The 24907-nt window shown below is 37.1% G+C and overlaps 1 protein-coding gene and 1 long non-coding RNA gene across 3 annotated transcripts; both read left to right on the top strand.

The window, feature by feature from the left end:
• On the top strand, window positions 560–15519 carry LOC109717806 (vacuolar protein sorting-associated protein 20 homolog 2-like). Of its 2 annotated transcripts, XR_002218311.1 has the most exons (7): window positions 560–1006; window positions 3705–3857; window positions 12700–12852; window positions 14422–14505; window positions 14693–14885; window positions 15111–15210; window positions 15412–15519. XR_002218311.1 is itself a non-coding variant. In XM_020243730.1 (6 exons), the coding sequence occupies exons 1-6, from the start codon at window positions 905–907 to the stop codon at window positions 15134–15136; spliced, it is 711 nt and encodes a 236-aa protein (XP_020099319.1). In that variant the 5' UTR covers window positions 560–904; the 3' UTR covers window positions 15137–15513. The 2 variants fall into 2 exon arrangements, 1 of the variants encoding a protein (XP_020099319.1); XM_020243730.1 differs by having other exon boundaries at window positions 15111–15513.
• LOC109717793 lies at window positions 23180–24475 on the top strand. The gene is made up of 2 exons (XR_002218305.1): window positions 23180–23432; window positions 24271–24475. It is a non-coding gene; the product is annotated as an uncharacterized LOC109717793 (long non-coding RNA).

Below are 24907 nucleotides of genomic sequence, written 5' to 3'. Positions count from 1 at the left end.
CAAGGGGGTTTATCTTTGTAGTTATCAATTTCTCGCTTTTCTGCCTTTGCTTTTCCAGCTTGTAATAACCCAATCATCGTATCAGCCTGATCTGAATAGCACCCAATTTGTAACAGCCCGATCTGAGTAGCGAATTGGGATAAGAATTAAGAGGAATTTGAGGTAAGAGGTGAGGGAAGGATAGAGATAGTGATAGAGATAGAGAATTGAGGTAGAGAGATAGAGATTGGGATTAGGGTAGAAATAGAGGAGAGAAGAGTAGAGAATAGAAGAGAAGAGAAAGGGTTGGATAAGAACTTGTGGGGGAGAAATAGACTTAATTCATTTCATTCCTCCCTTCCAATTACATCATGTTAACTATATATATACTCTATGCAACTTGTACTGAAATGTAATTAAACTATTCTACGAGGGCTATATTGTAAAATTGGTAAATAGAGGTGTGGGCCTGGTGGGCTGCAATTTCGGCGGTAACTTGGGCCTCGGTTTGAGCTTAGCAGGTCCTTGGAGCTTTGTGATCGGGCGCGGGTTATTGGGTACCCCTCTGCTTGACCCTCGGATTTGCGGGCCGATCCTCGGATTGGGTCGCCTGACCCGCCAGAGCGGAAGCTACTACGCTCCCTCGCCTAGATCCTGCTTGCCGCTCTCCGCTCTCTGCTCGATCTCCTCCCCCCCCCCTCCTCCTCTGTGTCGGAAGACCCCTAGCCTCCTCCTGCTCCCTTTTTCCGCGTCGGCTGGTCGGAACTCCTCCCGAAGCACCTTATCGTCTGATCAGCTTCTCGAGCTCCCCCTCCTCTACCTTGCGGCCGCCGCTTATCTCTTCCTAACTGAGTAAAGTTGTTATCTTTTTTCCCATTTTACTAACTACTATTATTTTCCCAGGTTGTTACAGGTAGGAGGGGAGATGGGGAATATATTCACGAAGAAGCCCAAGATCACGGAAGTCGACCGCGCGATTCTCTCCCTCAAAACGCAGCGTCGAAAACTCGTGCAGTACCTGCAGCAGGTCAGATATCTTTCTCTTTCTCTTTCTCTCCCTCCCGCTTTTTATCGATTTCTTCTTCTTACCAATTATCTTATTTATTTATTTCTTTCTTTATGCTTTTTGAATTTGGATTGCCCTAATTATTTTAGATCATCCTTGTAATCGAATTTTTGAATGTCCATAAGGTATTGATTGGTCTTGTTGTAACGCCCCCAATAGTCCAACATTGGATGGGATACTGATTTCGATCAGTTTATATGAGACCTACACGCTAGTAATAATAACTGGGCTTAAGCATTTTGGGCCGGTTGTTGGGCCCAACGAGTTATTGTTGCTAGCGGGTCGGGTCGTTACACTTGTTGTGAGAGATTTGCCGAATTTCTGTGATTTGAGGGGGTAGACATACTAAATCGATGGCGGGAGAGATCTGAAGCTTAGCTTTGGCCCTTAATTTTAAGAGAGAACTAGGAATTTTCTTGGTCTTCTGCTGTTTTTCCTTTGCTGGATAAGGACAAAGATTGTTGCATCTTTGCATTGAAATCACCTATCATTTTGGGGCATACTAATTAGTTACAGTGGCGTGAAACTCCTGTTATCTGAGCATTCTGCTTTTAGGCTGAGGGGTCTGATTTCTCATAGAGTAGTGCCTTTTCCTTTTTCTTTTTTTTTTTTTTTTTTCTTTTTTCCTTTTTTGGTTCTCACAATGAGAGCGGCACCATTTATTGCAAATCTCAGATATCGCCTGAAGTAGAATTGGCCTGTTGCCTTCAATGAAGGTTTCAGCTCTGATGAAGCCAAAGGCTACTTACTTCATTAACCTAGAGATGATTTAAAGTGGAGACTTCTTCATATCCATAGTTGAGTATAACCTACTGCAAATAATGTTTCTAGACACGCTGCTCTGCAAGCTCATGGTATCAAGAAATCAGAGCTTGAAGTTTATAAACTCAAGTTCTTCTCAGAATTTTTCTACTTATTATGTGTCTCACTTGTTGGTCATCGATGCTGCAGTCAAACAGAAATCCCCGCTAATGCTTCTACTTTCGCTTGCTTGATGTTCGCTATAAACTGCAGTCGAGTAAAAAAAAAACTTTGTTGTTGTTTGTATTCTCTCTACACAACTCTTTCCATTGATGTAGTATTGAATATCTGGTCTTGGAAGCTAATATGCTGTAATACATGCAAATAGAATTAATCATAAAAGACGAACTGGCTATCTATAGATTCTATGAAAGGCAACTAAATCATTTTTTGACTCCAGGTACTGATCATTTAGATGGCAAGTCACCTCCTGATCGTTTTTCTGGCAATTCCTCGTTTATAGGTAGACACAAGACTTAAAAGAATTTCATTTTCTCTTATTAAAAGGGTAATCGACCTGTAGATCTTTCAAATGAATTATAAGCGTGTTCTCTGTTGCCTTTCCCATTTAGCATTTTCATACATCTTATGCTAAGTTATACCCCACATAGTGCCTCTGAAGGGAAAATACACGTATCTGTGGCATTGTCATGCAACAGCTATACAAAGAGGATGTTTCCTTTATTGGACTACACAAAAAGCTTTTTCCTAGATATATGGTTATGTCAATTATGTAGATGGACATTTATGCAATATGTCTAACTAGTGGAATTGTACGAAATGTGGATGCATATTTAAAAACTTTACATCAAATGCTAATATCATATTATTAGATAAAAGTGAGATTCTATGAAAAATGTTATGAGAATGCAAATATCTAGTTGCTGTAAGTTCATTCACTTGTCTATATGTGGGCATATCCAGCCATTGCTGGGTCTTATTTCTTTGCCATTAGGCTCTATATCAATTTATCTAATTGACTAGTACATCACACTATATCTTCTATTGTTTCTCGAGTATCAAAAGTTCCACTTCAGGTAATTTAGACAAGAAAAATCTGCTTGCTTTTTCTTTTTAGTATTTTCGTGATATCAGTAAATGTGAGAGAATTACTCACTTTTGGAAAGAAGTACATATCTGAAGGCTGTCAACTTTCCTAATCCATTCAATGTAATGTGTAGTGGTTTCTTATTTTTCACGGCTTGTAGAAGTTCTACTGCCTATGTAAAATGTTGGGCATAACCAGTCTCTCAAGATGCCTTGCTTTTGAAAGGTTCCGAGAGCAAAGCCCATGGGTTTTTTTTTCATCTGTGGAACTGCTACTTGTTGCTTCGGTGATGTGCCACGAAGCAGTCTGCCAACAAATTCAGAAGTCTGTTGGTCTGATGGTCTCTATCATTGCTATGAAGTTAAGATTACTACAAGTAGTGTTTTAACGTTTCGAGTTCATATAACTCTTCGCTCTGCTCGGCTGCTAGTTGGTTAGACAGTTGAGCTTTCTGAAGATTATGCATGTAGTGGTCCCGGCCATTGTCCTCCTTTATATGCATGAAGTGTATTGAGTCCCTTCCTGACCTAATCCTATGGGACTAATGTTTAAGGTTCTAGTTAGTAACTATGGTGTGTTCTTTGATTTTATAATTCCGCTAAGATTACTGAAGTAGACTCAACATATTTATTTGTTCCACCAAGTAGAAAGATGATTCGGTTTCTGAGATTTCCGTGCTAGTTGAGACCATCTGTGAGATACAATTTGTTTTGGAATATCATATTCAGCTCTTATTTTTTTTGAAGTTATGTCTTGAAAGAATTGTTGTGTCCATTGGTATTAATTATTATGTTCTTTCTGTTTTACCAGCTTGAGACAGTGATTGAGGTTGAAAAACAAGCTGCAAAGGATCTGATTAGGGAAAAGAGGAAAGACAGGGCCTTGCTGGCCTTGAAGAAGAAGAAAGCTCAGGAAGAGCTCCTTAAACAAGTTGACGCATGGCTAATTAACGTTGAGCAACAAGTAAGTGGTTATATATGTAGAACATTAATTTTTTCTTGTAAATGAAATAGAGCAAAATTATTTGTCAAAGCATAATTTTCCATTTTAGCTGGGCTTGTTTGGTTCAGTTTTGAAATTATAACTTTGGTGAGAACAACTTTTGACCGCGAAACTTTTTCTTGGAGTACTATCAGTGAAAAGTTTCTTTCCGTCTGAAAGAGTTACACAAGGAAGTTTCTAGATATTTCTTTTACACGCTTGTATATGTCATTAGAAAAGTGGCTTTTGATATCTAGATAATTAGGAAAACTATAAATTTTTTATGATAAACATGTTTCACTGCAAAGTAGATTATTATAATTTATAGAATTTCTTTACTCGTAAAAGTTATATTACTTGCCAATAATCTAATTCTAAACCCTTTTAAGGCAAGTATTATAATAAAGTAATAGCATATTGAAGTACAAATATCCTTCGTTTTCACAAGTTCTCTAGTTTTTATTTGTCAACCTATGGAAACTTGAAAGTGAACATTATTTTTGATTACTAAGATAAGGTTAACAAACTTATATTCAACTAACTCTACCTATTTACATGTTATCTGTGCTATATTTTTATATTCAAATTTAAAAATTGTGTCATTCACAAATTTTGAATTATATTTTAGTTATGATAGCTGATTATCTAATGTGAGGATGTATAGATCAACAACTATACTTTTCTACCTAATAAACAACTTGTAAACATAAAAAATTGCAGTCGCATATCATTTACACTTATGTTCGGCACTTATGGAACTTCTGTAGAAGTGTTGTTTGAGTAGACTTGTTTGAAAAACATTAACAACATTTTTAATAAGATCTCCCAAATAGCTCCATTTTGTAGTAGAAACAGAAGTTCCAAATCGAAGCTTCTAGTTTTAGGGATCGAAGGCTTATTTCACCTTTCCTCCATGGCCAAAGCATTAGATTCTTTTGTTTTGCTAATCACTCCGCTAGAGGCGTATGCTGCTAAGGATTGTCATGCCACTCTACATGGTGGCTGTAACGATCCGACCTATTAGCACTAAAAAACTCGTTGGGCCCAAACCACTGATCCAACATGCTTAAGCCCAGTTATTAGTTCTAGTACGCCCATCATATATAAACCCATCACACTCTCCCACATTATCAGATGTGGGACTATTGAGGTATCACATGTTTCTCCCGTTTTAGGCCTTAATGTCTTTGTTAACTCAATCACACACATAGCTCAAGGTCATCAGGCGATGTGAGACCCTCCTTACACTTTCGGCTAGTGCATTGGCTCTGATACCAACTATAACGATATGACCTACTAACACTAATTATTCGTTGGACTCAAAGCACTAGCCTTGCTTAGGCGCAACAATTATCTCTAGTATGCCCGACACATATAAACCCGTCACGCTCTCCCACATTATCCGATGTGGGATTATTGAGGTGTCATTGTGACGATGTGCCAGCTTTTGAAGTCACAAAAGTGCCTTTTGGCATTATTTAAGCCTAGTTTGGGAATGTGTTCCCAAAACACAACCACTTTTATGTTGTAGGCCTAGCTTGGGAATGTGTTCTTCAATTGCTTTCATGCTTTTGAGCTCCAAGAAAGCCAGGAATATCATTAGCTTGGCCAGTCCCTATTGCAAAACGGTGTGAGAACTTCCATGGAGAAGTATCTTAATGGATGCTTTTTTAATGGACGTTCCTGCCACAATTTTGCAGCATTAGAAGAACTGATCTCTTACATTCTTTCCTACTTCTTGGGAACTCTAAGGCATGTTATGAGATTTTGGTGTCCAAATACACTTGCTTTCATGCTTTAGAGGGGCCTGAAAAATCCGAAAGCGTTTGGAGTTTCCTTCATCGAATGCTACTGAATTATGGTGGGAACTGTCGCATGAGGAGCAAGTATTTTTGCCTTAAAGCATGAAAGCAAGTGCATTTGGTAATGCAATTGCAAACTAGGTCTACAGCATCAAACTGTTCAAGGATGCATTCTCAACTAGCCCTTAGAGAATGGGGTGAAAATGATATTATTCTATCCGACTCGAGTTTGAAACCGACACTAACGGGATATTGATTGGGATTTTACTTATATATATATATATATACTATATATATATATATATAGATTGAGCTAGAATACTATCGATAGCAAACGGGCTCTTTTGCCAACCATTTGTTTTCGATGATGGAGCTCCAAATCGACGATCGCACATTGAACATGATCTATACTACTTGAAGTGTTTAGAAATCAAATTTTAAATATTTTCGACATCATTTGCCTAATGATCAAAGGGCTTCAAAATTGTAATTTTAACTGGTCGATATGAGGCGTTTCTCGTTTAACGGTGTAAAAATATCCAAATTAATTGAATTTTTGTTAGGAAATTCTTTAAACTATTTAAAACAGATCTATACTTTTGATCTTGATTACAAGAACCTATCATCATTTTTTTAAGAATATTTATTTTCAGCCCTTCATTTTTATGTCCATTCGATGGATAAGAGACAATATCGAAATGTATGAAATTTGATTTCTAAATACTTCAAATGGTGTAAGATCATGTTCAATCGTGCGGATCATCAATTTGAGGCTTCCAAATCATCCAACAACAATAGTGGCAAAATGAGCCGGTTTGCTATCGATAGTATTCTAGGGCTCACTCCTCTCTCTCATCTCCTCCTTCCTCCTCCTATATATATATAATATATTATAGGGTCCAGCTACTATACTATTATGAGTACGATCGCTCTCGTACTCATAAATTATTTCGATGATGGAGCTTCGAATCGACGATCCAACATACTGTTAAACTTATTTATCAACATTTAAAACTTTAAAAATCAATTTTATAATTTTCGACATCATTTACCTTACGATCAAGAGGTCACAAATCTAAAAGTTTTTAATGGCCGGTATGGGATACTTGCTAGTTTAACGGTGTAAAGAATGAATTGTTGAATGTAAAATCTATCAACTACCTGATAAAGATCCAATAACTCCGATCTTGAATTGAAGGATCCGATCATCCTTTTTTATAACGTGTTCGTTTTGACCGTTCATTTTATGCCCGCTTGATGGACTTATTAATGATTTCAAAAATTTAAAATTTATTTCTAGAAGTTTCAAATACTTCTAGATCATATTTAACGGAGTGGATCGTCGATTCGAAAGCTGCAACATCGAAACAACTTATGAGTACGAGGGCTCAATACCATAATAGTATAGTACCACGACCTATATATATTATATAGGCATAAGGTATATATATATATATATATATATATACATATATATATATATAGGCTAGGGTAACTATACTCTTATGAGTATAGAACCTTTCATACTCATAAGTTGTTTTCAATGATTAAGCTTCCGAATCGACGATCCACTCTCTCTCTCTCTATATATATAGGCTAGGGTAACTATACTCTTATGAGTATAGAACCTTTCATACTCATAAGTTGTTTTCAATGATTAAGCTTCCGAATCGACGATCCACTCTCTCTCTCTCTATATATATAGAGTCCGGCTACTATACTCTTATGAGTACGATCGCTCTGGTACTCATAAATTGTTTTCGATGATAGAGCTTCTGAATCGACGATCCACACCGGTAAACATTATCTAGAGCATTTAAAACGTCTAGAAATCACATTTTATAATTTTTCAACATTATTACCTTACGATCAAAAGGTCAGAAAAGTGACAATTTTTAACGGCCGGTATGGAATATTTGCTAGTTTAACGGTGTAAAAGAATTGAAATTGGTGAAATTTTTGATAGAAAATTCTATTCACTACATTGATAAAGATCAATAACTCCGATCTTAAATTGAAGGATCCGATCATCCATTTTTAAGACGTCGTTCAATTTTGATCGTTCATTTTATATCCGCTTGATGAACTTTATTTTGATTTCGAAAAATTATGAAATTTATTTTTTAGAAGTTTCAAATACTCTAGATCATATTTAACGGAGTGGATCGTCGATTCGGAAGCCCCATCATCGAAAACAACTTATGAGTACGAAGGGCTCTACTCATAAGAGTATAGTAGCCCCACTCTCTCTCTCTCTCTCTCTCTCTCTATATATATATATATATATATATATATATATATATATGTATATATAGTCCGGCTAGGATATTATTGATAGCACCAAGTGTTTGATGCTATCAAGTTTTTCGCCGTTAGATTTAAACCTTTAACTATTTTCACCCGTTAGATTATATTATTAAACCAATAACTCACTCAACCCTAGGGGGCCCACATCATCCTAACCGTACATTTTTTCATCCAAAGGCCGAAAACCTAATAGCACCAATAGCTTGGTGCTATTGATAGTATTCCAGCCTAGGTCTCTCTCTCTCTCTCTCTCTCTCTCTCTCTCTCTATATATATATATATATATATATATATATATATATATATATATATATATAGAGGGTCTTGTGTGCTATTAGGAACACGGAGGCCTCCGTGCTACTAAGTCGTTTTCGATGATGGGACTTCTGAATTGATGATCGGCTCTGCTAGATTTGATCTAGCGTATTTAAAATATCTAGAAAATAAGTTTTGTTGTTTTTCGATATCATTTACCTAGCGATCGGAAGGGTTTAAAATCAATAATTTTTAATGGTTAATGTATATCTTTTACAAGTTTAATGGTGTAGAAGTATTCAAATCAGATGAAATTTTGATAGAAAATTATTTGTACTATTTATTGCAAGATCAATATCTCTGATAAAAAACTTTAGAGCTATATCACCACTTTTTGTGAGATTTTTATTTTCAACCGTTGATTTTGAACACTTTCAATCACTATGTAAATGATATCGAAAAATCGCAAAATTTATTTTCTAGATACTTCAAATATGCTAGATCAAGTCTAACGGAGCCGATCGTCGATTCATAAACTCCATCATTGAAAATGGCTTAGGAGCACGGAGACCTCCATGCTCCTAATAGCACACAAAACCTACATATAGGCTAGGGCTACTATGCTCTTATGAGTATAGAGCCCTTTGTACTCATAAGCTTTTGGCCGTTGGATGAAAAGATGTATGGTTATGATGATAGTGGTCCCCAGTTAGAATGATAGTGGTCCCCTAGGGTTGAGTGGGTGGTTGGTTGAATAGTATGATCTAACGGGTGAAAATAGTCAAAGGGGTTGATTTAATGATAGAAAACTTATGAGTACAAAGGGCTTTATATACATAACAGTATAGTAGCCGGACAATATATATATATATATATATATAGCGTTCGGCTACTATACTCTTACGAGTACGATCGCCTTCATACTCATAAGTCGTTCTCAATGATAGAGCTTCAGAATCGACGATCTATACCGTTAAACATTATCTAGAGCATTTAAAAGTTCTAGAAATCAAATTTTATAATTTTTCGACATCATTTACCTTACAATCAAAAGTTCACAAAATTGACAATTTTCAACGGTCGGTATGGGATACTTGCTAGTTTAACGGTGTAAAAGAATCGGAATTTGTTGAATGAAAATTCTATTCACTACCTAGATAAAGATCAATAACTCCGATCTTGAATTGAAGGATCCGATCATCCTTTTTTAATACGTAGTTCGATTTTGACCGTTCATTTTATGCCCGCTTGATGGACTTTATTATGATTTCAAAAATTTACGAAATTTATTTTCTAGAAGTTTCAAATACTCTAGATCATATTTAACGGAGTGGATCGTCGATTCGAAAGCTGCAACATCGAAAACAACTTATGAGTACGAGGGCTTCAATACTCATAATAGTATAGTAGCCACGACCTATATATATATATAGGCTAGGGTTACTATACTCTTATGAGTATAGAGCCTTTCATACTCATAAGTTATTTTCAATGATTAAGCTTCCGAATCGACGATCCACTCTCTCTCTCTCTCTATATATAGAGTCCTGCTACTATACTCTTATGAGTACGATCGCTCTCGTACTCATAAATTGTTTTCGATGATAGAGCTTCTGAATCGACGATCCACACCGGTAAATATTATCTAGAGCATTTAAAACGTCTAGAAATCACATTTTATAATTTTTCAACATTATTACCTTACGATCAAAAGGTCAGAAAATTGACAATTTTTAACGGCCGATATGGAATATTTGCTAGTTTAACGGTGTAAAAGAATCGAAATTAGTTAAAATTTTGATAGAAAATTCTATTCACTACATTGATAAAGATCAATAACTCCGATCTTAAATTGAAGGATCCGATCATCCATTTTTAAGACGTCGTTCAATTTTGATCGTTCATTTTATATCCGCTTGATGAACTTTATTTTGATTTCGAAAAATTACGAAATTTATTTTTTAGAAGTTTCAAATACTCTAGATCATATTTAACGGAGTGGATGTCGATTCGGAAGCCCCATCATCGAAAACAACTTATGAGTACGAAGGGCTCTACTCATAAGAGTATAGTAGCCCTACTCTCTCTCTCTCTCTCTTTCTCTCTCTCTCTCTCTCTATATATATATATATATAGTCCGGCTAGGATATTATTGATAGCACCAAGAGTTTGATGCTATCAAGTTTTTCCCCGTTAGATTTAAACCTTTGACTATTTTTACCCGTTAGATTATATTATTAAACCAATAACTCACTCAACCCTAGGGGGCCCACATCATCCTAACCGTACATTTTTTCATCCAAAGGCCGAAAACCTAATAGCACCAATAGCTTTGTGCTATTGATAGTATTCCAGCCTAGGTCTCTCTCTCTCTCTCTCTCTCTCTCTCTCTCTATATATATATATATATATATATATATATATATATATATATAGAGGGTCTTGTGTGCTGTTAGGAACACGGAGGCCTCCGTGCTCCTAAGTCGTTTTCGATGATGGGACTTCTGAATTGATGATCGGCTCTGCTAGATTTGATCTAGCGTATTTAAAATATCTAGAAAATAAGTTTTGCTGTTTTTCGATATCATTTACCTAGCGATCGAAAGGATTTAAAATCAATAATTTTTAATGGTTGATGTATATCCTTTACAAGTTTAATGGTGTAGAAGTATTCAAATCAGATGAAATTTTGATAGAAAATTATTTGTACTATTTATTGCAAGATCAATATCTCTGATAAAAAATTTTAGAGCTATATCACCACTTTTTGTGGGATTTTTATTTTCAACCGTTGATTTTGAACACTTTCAATCACTATGTAAATGATATCGAAAAATCACAAAATTTATTTTCTAGATACTTCAAATATGCTAGATCAAGTCTAACGGAGCCGATCGTCGATTCATAAACTCCATCATTGAAAATGGCTTAGGAGCACGAAGACCTCCGTGCTCCTAATAGCACACAAAACCTACATATAGGCTAGGGCTACTATGCTCTTATGTGTATAGAGCCCTTTGTACTCATAAGCTTTTGGCCGTTGGATGAAAAGATGTATGGTTATGATGATAGTGGTCCCCTAGGGTCGAGTGGGTGGTTGCTTGAATAGTATGATCTAACGGGTGAAAATAGTCAAAGGGGTTGATCTAATGACAGAAAACTTATGAGTACAAAGGGCTTTATATTCATAACAGTATAGTAGCCGGACTATATATATATATATATATATATATATATATAGTGTTCGGCTACTATACTCTTACGAGTACGATCGCCTTCATACTCATAAGTCGTTTTCAATGATAGAGCTTCAGAATCGACGATCCATACCGTTAAACATTATCTAGAGCATTTAAAACTTCTAGAAATCAAATTTTATAATTTTTCGACATCATTTACCTTAGAATCAAAAGTTCACAAAATTGACAATTTTCAACGGTCGGTATGGGATACTTGCTAGTTTAACGGTGTAAAAGAATTGGAATAGGTTGAATTTTTGATAGAAAATTCTATTCACTACTTAGATTAAGATCAATAACTCTGATCTTAAATTGAAGGATCCGATCATTTATTTTTAGGATGTCGTTCGATTTTGACCGTTCATTTTATGCCCGCTTGATGGACTTTATTTTGATTTCGAAAAATTTCGAAATTTAGTTTTTAGATTTTTCAAATACCCTAGATCATATTTAACGGAGTGGATCGTCGATTCGAAAGCTCCATCATCGAAAACAACTTATGAGTACGAAGGGCTCTATACTCATAAGAGTATAGTAGCCCTACTCTATATATATACATATTTAGATTTTGTTATTTTTCTAGTAGTTTTGTAGAAGTTATAGGAAACTCATATATATCTTTGCAAATTTTTTTTTCTTATAGTTTTATATATTTTATTAAATATCCAATTCGTAGCCATATCTATTTAATATCTAACATGTCAAAGACTATTTTTACTGGATATGGATTTGATGTTTATTATCCGTCCAAATGTCCAATATCTGAATTTGTATCCTGATCTGATTTAAATTTATATATATGAACAGGGATAAACATTGAGTCCGTATCCAATCCATTTTCACCCCTACTTAGAGCTTAAATAGGAAATCTGAAAGCTCTTATTGCTCTGCCCAGTTCTATGCGTCTACGTGGATGTATACGGAGAATGCATCCTAAGCTATGGTTTTAGGGAATGTGGTATTAGTATGTATTATTGTAGTATTGTGTGTACCATGCTGGCATTGAACCAGGCGTGACACGGGGTTATTGCCTTCCTGTAAATGTATTTAATGCTTGTTACTTGCTCTAAATCCTGCGTGGCTGCCTGAAAGTTGAAGTAAACAAGCCTTAGCTTGATCTTCGTGAAGCTTTCTTTTCTCCATGGATTGTATGATAATATGTTTTTTATTTTTATTTTTATTTTTATTTATTTTTTTTTTGGTGCTTACTACTTGCTTTAGTTGGCAGATATTGAACTAGCAAGTAAGCAAAAGGCTGTGTTTGAAAGTTTGAAGACAGGAAACAATGCCATCAAAGCTATACAAAGTGAGATCAAGTTGGAAGATGTTCAGAAATTGATGGATGATACAGCTGAGGCAAAGGCCTATCAAGATGTAAGTCTGTTGTATTTTACCTTTCCTTCATCTGCTATTTATTATTGAAACTAGTTGAATCTTTCAGAAGCCCTTAACTGTGGTAGATTCTCTGACTATCTTGATATATATTTTCTCCAGCCATCATGTAACTGTTATAATCTTAAACAGTAATCACTAGGGAAATATTTTTCTTCTTATTTGTATCTTAGTTTTGTTTATAAATATCAGTTTAGTTTCTTGTTTGATGGTTGTTTTCTAGCTGCAACATGATGAAGCTTTGCTTGCCAGTTGCTTGTTAAGGTTCAAATATGATTCATGTTTGGGTGAGGGCAATTTCACTGATGTTTAAACTTGCAAGTGGTTAAATTGATGTTTTAGCGATGCAGCAAAATTAGGAAAAAGTGTGCAAGTCCTAAAGGCCTCGATTGTTGAACTTTGCAACTGAAGCTCTAGGGGAATTTCTGGATTAGCATTAAGGAAAGATGCACCGGCTGGAGCTCATGTCATGTTTGACACAAATATATGCCTCTGTTTGGTTTAGTGGTTTACTCTATACAACCAGGAAATTTTAGGTCTAGTTTGGTAATANATGGTTTGATATTTCACATTGACTCAAAAAAAAAAAAAAAGAAAAAAAAAGAAGCAAAAAACGCTTCCAAGTGTCCCTCCTCCAATGCTAAAAAAATTGCAGTGGCAACCATTACCAGAGAAGCATGTGGTTATGTGCTTCTCCGGTGGCGGTTGTCATCACAATTGTATAGCATTGGAGTAAGATTGAAAGTGCTTTTGAATTTTTGCACCTTTCAGAGCATAAAGGCTGTTGCTTACAGCTACATAGACAAGCAAGGCTGAAAATTAGCATCTATGCTACTGAATATCGCACATGGTTGTACATTTTGGATTGTGATTTCAGGCACTAATGCGCAGTATTTTAGCTTCTTATAATAATATAGCTTGTATTTTAACCCTTGAGGCCATACTTGGACCAGTTCTCTATCTCATGAGAAATGACTTTAATTCTTTTAAAGACGATACTCCTCTTCGTCTTCCCATAGATAAGGGGTTGATCCTCACTTCTTTGAAGAATAGTGTCACAATCATAGCGGTGGAACCAATTCCCTCATTAGAAACCTCTTGAGATGCATTTTCTCACAACCCGCATGTCCTCTTTACTATTGAAATGCAACTTCTTCCTATAAAACCTTTCTTGTTTGCCACAAGTCAATGTCCAACTGTAGAAGTTCTAATTGGAAATAAAATTGTGTGGATAATGAGAAGCTTACTGTACTCTTATGATTTTCAAATTGGTGAAAAGAATTATGATCTGTTGCATGTCTGCTAAAATTATTGCTATTGATTAATTTTTTCTGGCATAGTAACTTATTGTCTATTTTTGCAATTATCTGCTTAGTTCTATGAGGGCTTGAGGCATGATTGGGCCTGACTTGTTGCTTATGTTTATGCTAATAGTTGATTTTGTCATCATTTACTTATTGTAGGACTTCCAATCATGAATTACTAGTGCTTTAGGATTATCTATTTCAAATAAATTGAAGACTGGTCTTATGCTTTCTTCTGTCGTTGCAGGAAATAAATGCTGCATTAGGGGAGCAGCTCTCAGCTGAAGATGAGGAAGCCGTTTTGGCAGAATTCGAGAACTTGGAAACTGAGGTTTGTTTACTAAATTGCTCAAGGGCTCTTTCATGCCACAAGCACATTCACTGAGATTAACAAAGAGAAAGGCAACTACAAGCTTGCATGAGCAGCTAGTTTTGTGCCAAAATAAACTTTGTTCAGATTTCGCTGTCTATGTTTATTGGCGTCCTAGTAAACTGTTCTGGCTTTTTTATCTTTGCAGCTCACACTACAATCATTGCCGACAATTCCTGCTTCATCAGTGCCAGCTGAAGAGGGTGCTAAACTGTTTGTTGAAAAGCAGCCTGAAGCAGAATCTCAGGCAGAGGAAAAAGAAGATGAGACTCTCGACCTTCCTGATGTACCCACGAAAATTCCTGTGGCCGCTAAAGATAGTGCTGCCAAAAGAACTGAAGGTCTCTCTCTCTCTCTCTCTCTATCTCCTCTCTCTCTCTCTCTGTGCATATAGCATGTATGAACATGGCTATAAATGTGCGCGTGCACATGCACAAAAATGTCTATATGACTCTCTTCGATTTATATTTTTGTCTGTATGTATTTTGTAATTGCATATCTTTGGTTGAGCTATTTCCTGCTACAAATTTGGTTGCTAAGAAATTGCTTCTGATCAAAATGAACAGTTTTGGAGGAGCCTCTACCTGCCTGATCAATGAATTGTGATAAGGAACAATTTGGACTATAGCTGCTTGCTCCATGCTTCGATCAACAGACTTGTAAATTGTATGGATCCTGCTTTGTTGCTTTTATCATTCCATTCAGGCATCTACGTGTGCTTACTGAAACTTAAAAACTAAATTCAGATCTGTAAAAGGTGTAGCGAAACATTGCTTTTTTATGTCATATATGTTTATAACTTTCTTCCACCCTTACATGTTCTTTTAGGATTATATCTGCCTCTGTTAAAGTTGATTATTTTCACAGTTACACTGGTTACTGCTATGTTTTTGTATTAGCGGTGCTATTCTCATTACAGTGATGTGCTCGGTGATGGCAAGCAGAGGAATAAATGCGATTTAAGTGTAACTTGCAGATGTGTATTGCATTATAATCTTGTGTAGCTCGGTATTCTTGTTGTTTATACGCTTCTTAACGTGATCGAAACAAGCTGCTCAACATTAACAAATTGTGTAGCCCAAAAGACATCTTGGCCGCCTTTCTCTGTATAAGTATTCTTTAGCCTATCCTCAAGCCTGTCTATATCTACTCGTAGTTGTTATCTTTTTTCGCTATCTGTAAGTCTATTCGGCTGCTGAACATTTCATCTTTAGTGCAATCCATTGATGGGTGATAGTGTTGGGCCACTTTTGTTAGTGATTTTACAAATTATGTTTGGTTTTATATTCATTAAGACATAACTTTATATTATCTTCTTATTTCCTAGTTCTTGAAAATTAATTGATAGTCATAATACTTCTGGGAGTAGACGGTCATTTGCTTATGAATTGTTTGACGATATGTCATCCGAATTTTGATGATCGATATTATTAAACACAATTTAAGCTATTTAAATTTCTTGGGATTCGGATTTTGTGATATTTTGACTTCATTTGCGTAGGCATCAAGTGGTCTCAAATTAAGCTTTTATTAGTCGTTGAAAAGAGTAAATTTGAGACCATTCGAATACTTGGAAATGGTATTAAAAAATTGTAAAATTTGAAACCTAAAAAGTTTGAATAGTTTAGACTAGTTTAACAGTTTTGATCGTCAATTTTGGATGCTTTAGGTTTGTCTTCGTACTCATAAATTATTTTCGATGAGTGCGAGTTTGATTGTCTTCGTACTCATAAATTTAAATAATTTCGATGATAGAATTTTCAAATTGACGATCTATCTATGCACGAACTTGACTCATGACTCATTTTTTTACCACTTTTTTCGAAAAAGAATTGTAATCAACTATTGGTGACCAAATAATGGCGTATGCGAACTATTGGTGACCAAATCGAATTGGCGTATGCGAATGTGCATCAGGCTGTGGCGGATCATGCTATATGCTCAAGTAATCGAACCGTGATGGAAAGCCGCAAGGCTCACGAGGGGCAATCTACCGACCACGAAGGTCCAATCTCATATAGAGTATAGCCAACTAACTAGGTCCATCATATATCATATTCATAATCGACTACGACAGACCAATAAGGTTAAAATCCACGAGAGAGTAATTACATGCTAACCAATCCTACTCTGTGTCATATGTCCAACAAAGATATGCTCTATGCATAATAATCATTATGTAATGCATTAAACTTGTGCAAATTAATTTGCGGAGTTTCAATGAAAAATAGCTTAGAAGACTATTCGAATAGTTTTCAGCGAGGTTTGGGGACTATTCGAGTGGTTTTGGCACAAATTTGGTGAGAAAACGAATTTGGGGAAGTCAAATTTGCTAAAACTATAGATTTTGTATTGAGTAATGGTACTAAATTGGAGTATTGAAACTTTGTTTCATGAGAAGAAAAAACAATGTTTAGGTTCTGCAGAACTCTTCCCGAGTACCGCTACTAATTTGTTGAGTACCGGTATTGATTTTGGTGAGTACCGATATGCAATAGAAAATTCAGAAATCTAATGTTCAGGTTCTCAGGAGCTGGGTGATGGTACTAGAACTAAAGATCATGCATCGGTACTAAAATTCGAGTTTCAGTACTCAATGCTGCGAAAGTCCAGTTTTGGCTAGTTGTAATTAGAAAAATGTGGGGAGTAAGTTGCAATTATTGCAACACCTATAAGAAGAAGCCTTTCCCTCGGGATATTGTACTGCCAAGTGCAGGGACGAAGCTAGGATTCAATTTTGAGGGGGGCCAAAATATATTTAAATAGAAACTTTAGTAATAAATAATAAGCAAAATTTTTCCTAATTAAAAATTTTTTATTAAAAAATTTTTAATTAAATAAATAATGTAAAAGTATGAACTTTTTTTTTTATTTATTTTCAGATGTTTAACTTCTAATTATTTTATTTATATTATTACATTAAAATAAATTAGAAATTTTACTAAATCTAACAGTAATTTTTTAGTTTTTTAGTAAATAAAATTAACATAGCTATTAAATTTAGTACAATTCTTGATTTAGTCAAATAAAAGATCTCACCTAAGCTAAATAAAAGTAAAAAAAAATTATTAAATAAAATTTTTAGAGTAGAGAAATATATTACAAAAGACTCTATAAGCAAGAAGCTTTTAATATATTTTCACCCATAAAAAGAGTATACCGATTAGGAGAAAGAGAGAGAGAGAGTTATGTTGGCACCATACTTGTCACGCCCCGGGACCCAGCAGAAGCCCGCCCGGCGCGTGCACAGACCCGCCGTGTACACCAAACAACCACAGTGCACACAAAGCGTCTACCAACAACTAGAAATGAACAAGATAAAGTTCTAACAAGGCTATCTGAGCGAGTAATATAAAATCACTAATGTTCTAGCATAAAGAGATCCACAATATATCCAAAATGTATACAACTAAATCCAAAAGTCTAACATAATCTCTAAACAAAAATATATAATAAATCTTTCCACAAAGTACAAAAAAAGAAAGATGATGTCGGGTCCCTTTAATATAATTCCGTAGGGGCTCTAGCTAGCCGCTAACCCCTTGCCACGATCCCTAGCCACTCCTGATGTAGATGGCTCTAAAACAAACAACAAAACAGAGGGCGTGAGAGCTATTAAACAATAGTTCCCAGTGGGCAAATCGCTGACCTCAGCAAAATACTCCACCAGGCTAACATAGGCATGCTATAAGGAAAATTAAATAAGCAAATATATGAAAAGCAAGTAATTAAACAAGATTAATCATAGTCATGCCTCTACTACAAGCTTAACTATCATGTATATGATGTTTTACTTTTACTTGATCAACTATATGTCAGTGTTGATTAACATGCCTAATCAAATGTATGCCAATGTCCATTTACATGCATAATCAATGTCCATAATGCTCCATAGAGTAAACTATGCTTTTTAATGTTATTCTAGCAATGCATACATACTAGTCCACAAGAATATAGGTTCACTACCACTAAGGTTACCAATGTCACAATGTTCCACAAAATGTCCAACTACTAAGTATGCATCAATTAGTAGTGTAAGGTAACAAACCACATGTATGAACACCTACTATGTATGCATCAACTACGATGATGTACATTGTCAAGTTAAGTCTTAATACCCAAATTACAGGGAATGTACACGTGGTAATGTCTCGGCTCGTGCCGTGCCTTAGTGGTCCCGTGGGGGTCATCATTTTTCCCGCAAGAAAAGAGACTCCGCTTACGGCATCCCACTTCGGTGCCCAATCCCGCACGGGCGATCTATAATCGCAAGGCTAAACTCCGGAGTGCTTGTTTGTAGGGAGCGACCCTCACAAGTATGTGCGGATGAGCACAAGGGCAAGCAAGCGTAATCATAGCATAGGGTCCACAATTTGGAATGCTCAAACATCATGTCTAAAATATGGAATTGTCACTCATCGACTCAACGGTCGGATTCTAGATCATTCATGTCATGTTTACAACTACTTGGCTGGTATGTCTCTACCGACCCATATATTGCCTAAAGCATGCATAGTTCATATGACAATATCCTACCTAGGATAGTTCACTATTGTACTCAAATCTCCAGCAAGGTCATGACATGGAGATACAACAAATTTTCACAAGAAACATGTACTAATGCCACATGCAAGAGAACTATGAAATGTTCGTAATTATCACAATGCATGTTATGCACATGTCTTTCCACTAACATCCCTACTACATGGAGTAGAAATATTATGATGCAATTATTTAGATTCCGCTAGTATTACGTGCAATCATCTCTATTAGGGCTCGCCCCAAGGGCTATACACTCTCATTTTCCTCATGTCTAAAACACGGAATATAACTATCGAACCCTAGGTTAATTGTAATGTCACAATGACAAATACTAGTCGTTCTTCTAATTTAATGCATCAAGTTACCATGTCACATGTTTAGTTCTAGTTGTCCAACTAGGCTAAATATCAAGTTTAGCTTCATGATGACCTTATCATGTCTTATGTCCCAATGTCACTACTACCTTGTCTACTAGAAGTATAATGTTATCATGCAAGTAATGCTAATTTTCAATCACCTTATCTATAACAGGTGTACTATCGTCATCATGTAAGTAATGCTACTTTCTAATTCATTCACTAGGTACCCCCTAATGGGTCATAATATTATTCATACTCTAACATGCTTTCAATGGTTGCATGAGAGAGGAAACCTCAACTATTGTCATTTAGTGCCCAAATCCACATGTATGCCTCTACCACCTAGAGCATAATTTTTCACTATACATAACATGTATATATTATATTTTCATAAATTCTAGCATATCACAATGAGCATGAAAAAGCGTCTATTTAAGTCCTAACACCAAAAGAAAGACGTAGGGGGAGTTCACCCATTTCGGTGAGGTCAAACCCATCGGAAGCACTTCGAACGAAGTTGTCTCCCAAGCTTCTAGCACCCTAAAAGAAATTCTAAAGGGTTAAAAGCCACAAAACGACTGCTTCGAAAATTACACGTATAAAAGTGTAAAAATATCTTGGGTCAAGAAGAGCTTGATCAAAGCCCAAATCGAAGCTAGAAAGCTTCAAATCCAACCTATAAGAGTGTTCTACACGCCCCGATCCCCGCCAATTTGGTCGGGTTCGGTCACGTGAATAGACGCCGAACGGACAGGGCCTCCCCTGCCCGCCCAAGGCACAAACAACCTGTATAATTAAGCAAACAACAAAGAGATTTGCAATTACACAAGGCTTGCACGAGGGCAAGCAACAACGGAAGCGAAGCTCTATGCTAAAATATAAAAACCATACATAATACTTGATTGCATTTGCACCAAATAAAAGTAAACTAAAACTGTTACATCATTTTTCCATTCATTACACTTCCTTACAATTTTAGCCATTCACCGATTCATACAATTGTTTACAACTTTGAAACTCTAAATCAACAAAAGAAAGTTGATAAAAGTATACCCAAAAAGGAATGACTACAAAATAAAAGAAGTTCCGGTGGTCGCTACCTACGGCGCTAAACCCTTGCCTCGGTCCTCCGCCGCCCCGCTCGCACTAGGACCTATAGGGTTAGTGGTAATGAGAACTAGAACGAAGTTCCCAGTGGGTTCGGCAACCGACCTCGGCGACTTACCTACTAGGTCTACTCAGGCATAAGTATTTCAAGAAATGAAAGTAGTAACCATAACACTAATGCATCTAATACTATGCCTACAAAAAAGATTGTCAGTGGATAAATAATCAATAATACTTGATATGCATGCATGCAAGTTCTTTACCTTTCCTTACCCAATCTTTCCGGTTAACATTGTTAACCCCAACAGCTCACAGTTTCTTTCCCGTCTACCGGGGGAGGCATTTAGCACAACCACCCGAGGGAATCATCGACGGGGTTCTTCCCCGTGGTGTCTATACTCCGGAGTACACCGCTTGTGGAGGAGCGACCTCCCACAAGCCTAAGTCCACGTGAGCCTCGATCCAATCCCGAAGTTGAGGATACATAGTCACTAGTCACAGTGCCGATGTCTTGATAGGTTCTTACCTATTGTTCATGTCATGTACTAAGTCATTCTTACTACAATGTCATTATTGTCAAACCTTGTGTTACAATATCATTTTCAAGGCCAATCATGTCTCTATTGTCAATGTCATCATTGTTTACTATAATCAAGGTCCAAATCTCACATTCATACATGTTTTAGGGTCCTACATTGTAACATATGGCATCCTGGAGTTGTGATGTCAACTTTGATCCAGGGGATCAAAGTGAGGATTGAGCTAGTTGGACGTCTTCCCCGAGTGATTTTGGACGCGTGAGAATGAATTCCGAAGATAAATAATGTTTCGGCGCAAATTGGGCGCGAAACGAAAAAGGAAAAAAAAAGAGTTTTCGGATCATAGCGTTGATCCTAGTGCTAATTCGGCTCAAATGATGTCAAAATGAAAGTGGATTGCTTCCAAATTAAATTGGTAGCTTGTGAAAGTCCCTTGATATGTTTTGGAAGTGTTCGTGTTGAAATCGGAGCAAAAACAGAAGATTTGAAATTTTCTGTAAAGAATGGGACTGAGAAATTAGCAGAAAATGCACAGTGTCAGAAAATTATGAAAATTGGCAGAGATGTTAGGAACATTGGTATGAGGCCAGATTTCAAGTTTCATACTATTCTGACACCTGTAGAGAGAGAAATTGGATCCGAAAGCTATCAGATAAAGATTACAGTTCGGGACAGTTCGCAGTAACCAAACGGGGTCGAAACTGAAATGTTAAAATTTTAGTGGACTTGTTAAGTAAAAACGAGCATTCCTGTCAAATTTGAGCTCAATCGGACTTTCGGAAAGGCCTGCGAAAGGTATTTGATCCGTGTCGCTAAACGGATTAGTTTAGGGCATTATGGTAATTATGCATGCCTTAGTGGATTTCCACTAACCTGCTGCCAGGGAGTTCCATCCTTATCCCCCCTCTTCTTGCTGCATACGTAGAGAGAGAGAGAAGGAGAAAAGAAGAGAAAAGAAGAGAAAAGAAAAGAGGAGAAAAGAGAAGAAGAAGAAGAAGAAGAAGAAGAAGAAGAGAAAAGAGAAGAAGAAAAGAGGTAAGATTTTAACCTCTCCCTCTTGCCTCTCTCTCCCTGTTGTCAGCTCAGCAGCAGCAGCTGCTAGAGTAGCAGCAGCAGTAGCCGCTGGAGTAGCAGCAGCAGTAGCCTTTGCTGCTGCTGTGAGCTGGAGCAGCAGCAGCAGCAGCAGCCTGAGCAGCTTCAGCAGCAGCAGTTTCAGCAGCTGGAGCAGCAGCAGTAGCCAGCAGCAGCAGCAGTAGCCAGCAGCAGCAGCAGCTTATGCTGCTTAGCAACAGCAGTGGCAGCAGCAGCTCAGCAGCAGCAGGAGAGCAGCATCAGCAGCAGCAGCAGCTGCAGCTTAGCAGCAGCAGTAGCACCAGCAGCAGCAGCTGCTGGAGCAGTAGTAGCCAGCAGCAGCAGCAGCAGCAAGCAGCAGCAGCAGCAAGCAGCATCAGCAGCAACCAGCAGCTGCAGCTTAGCAGCAGCAGCAATGCATCAGCTGCTGCTAGCAGCAGCAGCAGCAGCTATCAGCAGCAGCAGCAGCATGCGCAGCAGCAGCAGCAGCCTCAGCAGCAGCAGCAGCAGCTTGGAGCAGCTGCTGTCAGCAGCAGCAGCTGCTGCCCTGCAGGGGCAGCAAGCAAGGAGAGAAAAGAAAAGAAAGAAAGGAAGAAAAGAAAAGAAAGAAAGAAAGAAAAGAAAGAAAAGAAAGGAAAGAAAAGAAAAGAAAGCAAGAAAGAAAGAAAAGAAAGAAAGAAGGAAAGAAAAAGAAATGAAAAATGAGATAGAGAGATGGAATGAAATGAAAGAAAAGAAGGAATTGGAATAATCCTGTATTAGGGATTGAGGTAAGTCCTTTAAACTGATTGTTTAAGGTTCTTTGGCCTAATACAAAGTTGAAATACCTTATGTAAGTGTGAAATTGCATCGAAACTGGTTTCTATAGAAACTGACCTCGATAATGCACTTTTGCAAAATAAGAGTCCTAATGCGAAATTGATCGCGTGTAAACCAATTGAGGGTAAAAGAAACGCGTTGGCGAAGTCGGTTCGGCAATCCGACGAACCTACGCAAGATATCGCCAAAAGAAGGTTTTCGGCTATAGTTGCCGCTTCATATAGCATTGAAATGCTAACTTGTAAAATATGAGTAATGACTCTAGTTTAATCTTTTCTAATCCTTTATAAGTGAAAAGTAAACATGCCCAAGAGTCTAAATTGACTTTCCGACAGGTCGACGACGCGCTAATTACGGTAGAGGCCGTTCTAGTTCTATTTGCAAGGAGTCGCGAGAGAAAACTGTCGACGCTTTTCGAGACCCTGATCTTAGTTGATTGACACCGCTACAGGTGGGTGGTGCTATCCGAACTCTTTGAATCACCTTTTATGTCTATAATTCTTCGTTGAGCATATTTATATTTGTAGTCATGCATTATAGGGTGTTTGGCATTGAGCGAGTGAAAATGTGAATTCCTATCAACAATAAGAATTTGTGAACATTAGATTGTGGACATAGAACCCTATGAATGCATGGACTTTGACAATAGTAAACTTGGTGACATCATGACTAGAGATTTGGTTAGCATCGAGAAATGTAATTATGAAACTAGTATAAAGAACTAGTTAGAGTTAAATTGTGACATTGTTGTCAGTTGAATCCTCTAAAGGGGGATCAGATCTTACTCACATAGTCTGTTTTCTTAGCTTGGTGGTGGTCGCTCCCCCCAGGCAGTGAGCTCCGGAGTAGTCACTTGTTGGGCTAACGTACTTGCCCCAGGACTAACGTACTTGTCCGACAGACGGTCCCATCGGGAGGCAGCTTAGGGCCCGTGAGGGATTTCGTTGGTGAGTTATTGTTAACCAAAGGGTTAACCACTGAATTGGGTAAATTTATGGGCTAACGTACTTGCCCCAGGACTAACGTACTTGTCCAGCTGTTAACCAGAGGGTTAACCAAAAGATTGGGTAAAGTTAATGAAAAGCATGCATGCATATTTACAGTTTTCATATCTGTTACTTCTTTCAGCTTTGTACAGGCATTGTAGTAGTTACATGTTATAGTTGGTTACTATCTGCTTACTTTTCTTGCCTACATATGCCTGAGTAGACCTAGTGGGTGAGTCGGCGAGGTCGGCAGCCGAACCCACTGGGAACTTTCTTGTAGTTCTCACACCACTAACCATACAGGTTCCAGTGCGAGTTTTGAGGCCGAGGATCGTGGCAAGGGCCCTGCAGCTTAGCTAGCTGACACCAGAGTTTAGCAATTACCATTTTGAGTTCATGTATCATCCATTTTGATGTACAGAGACATGTAAATGAATGTATAAAAGTATGTATATAACTAAATGTTTTAGTTACAAGTTCAGTTGTGAAAGTTTTAAATTACAGTGAATTTCATTGTACAATTAGTTTACTATCACTTGTGTTTGTTGCTTGCCTTCGTGCAAGCCATGTATATTGAAACGTGATCCTGGGAATTATTTATTTCTTTATACATGTACTCGTTGTTGTTGAGCCTTGGGCGAACAGAGGAGGTGCTGTTCGTTCGGCGTCTGTGTGCGGGCCCGGATCGACCAAATTGGCGATAGCGGGACGTGACATACATACATGTCAACTAGGGTTCTTGTTCAATCACTATGTTCATCTACAACAAGAGCATAATATTGAAATTCTAACCACTAATCACATGTATTTATCCCTACTATGCATGAATGACTATATACAATGCTCAAATATAAAGTGACATAGACATAGAAAGAAATTCAACGATTCCGGAATGCACCCCCCACCTTTAAGGTATGAGAAGGAGAACTCGACACTTTCC

Source organism: Ananas comosus, linkage group 11 (assembly GCF_001540865.1).
Source record: "Ananas comosus cultivar F153 linkage group 11, ASM154086v1, whole genome shotgun sequence".
Lineage (NCBI taxonomy): Eukaryota > Viridiplantae > Streptophyta > Magnoliopsida > Poales > Bromeliaceae > Ananas > Ananas comosus.
This window is presented reverse-complemented; position numbering and strand designations above follow the sequence as displayed.

Coding starts and splice junctions, on each gene's coding strand:
- LOC109717806 (XM_020243730.1), top strand. CDS start 905: ATGGGGAATATATTCACGAAGAAGCCCAAGATCACGGAAGTCGACCGC. Junction 12,853..14,421: donor AGGCAAAGGCCTATCAAGAT/GTAAGTCTGTTG, acceptor CTGTCGTTGCAG/GAAATAAATGCTGCATTAGG. Junction 14,506..14,692: donor TCGAGAACTTGGAAACTGAG/GTTTGTTTACTA, acceptor TTATCTTTGCAG/CTCACACTACAATCATTGCC.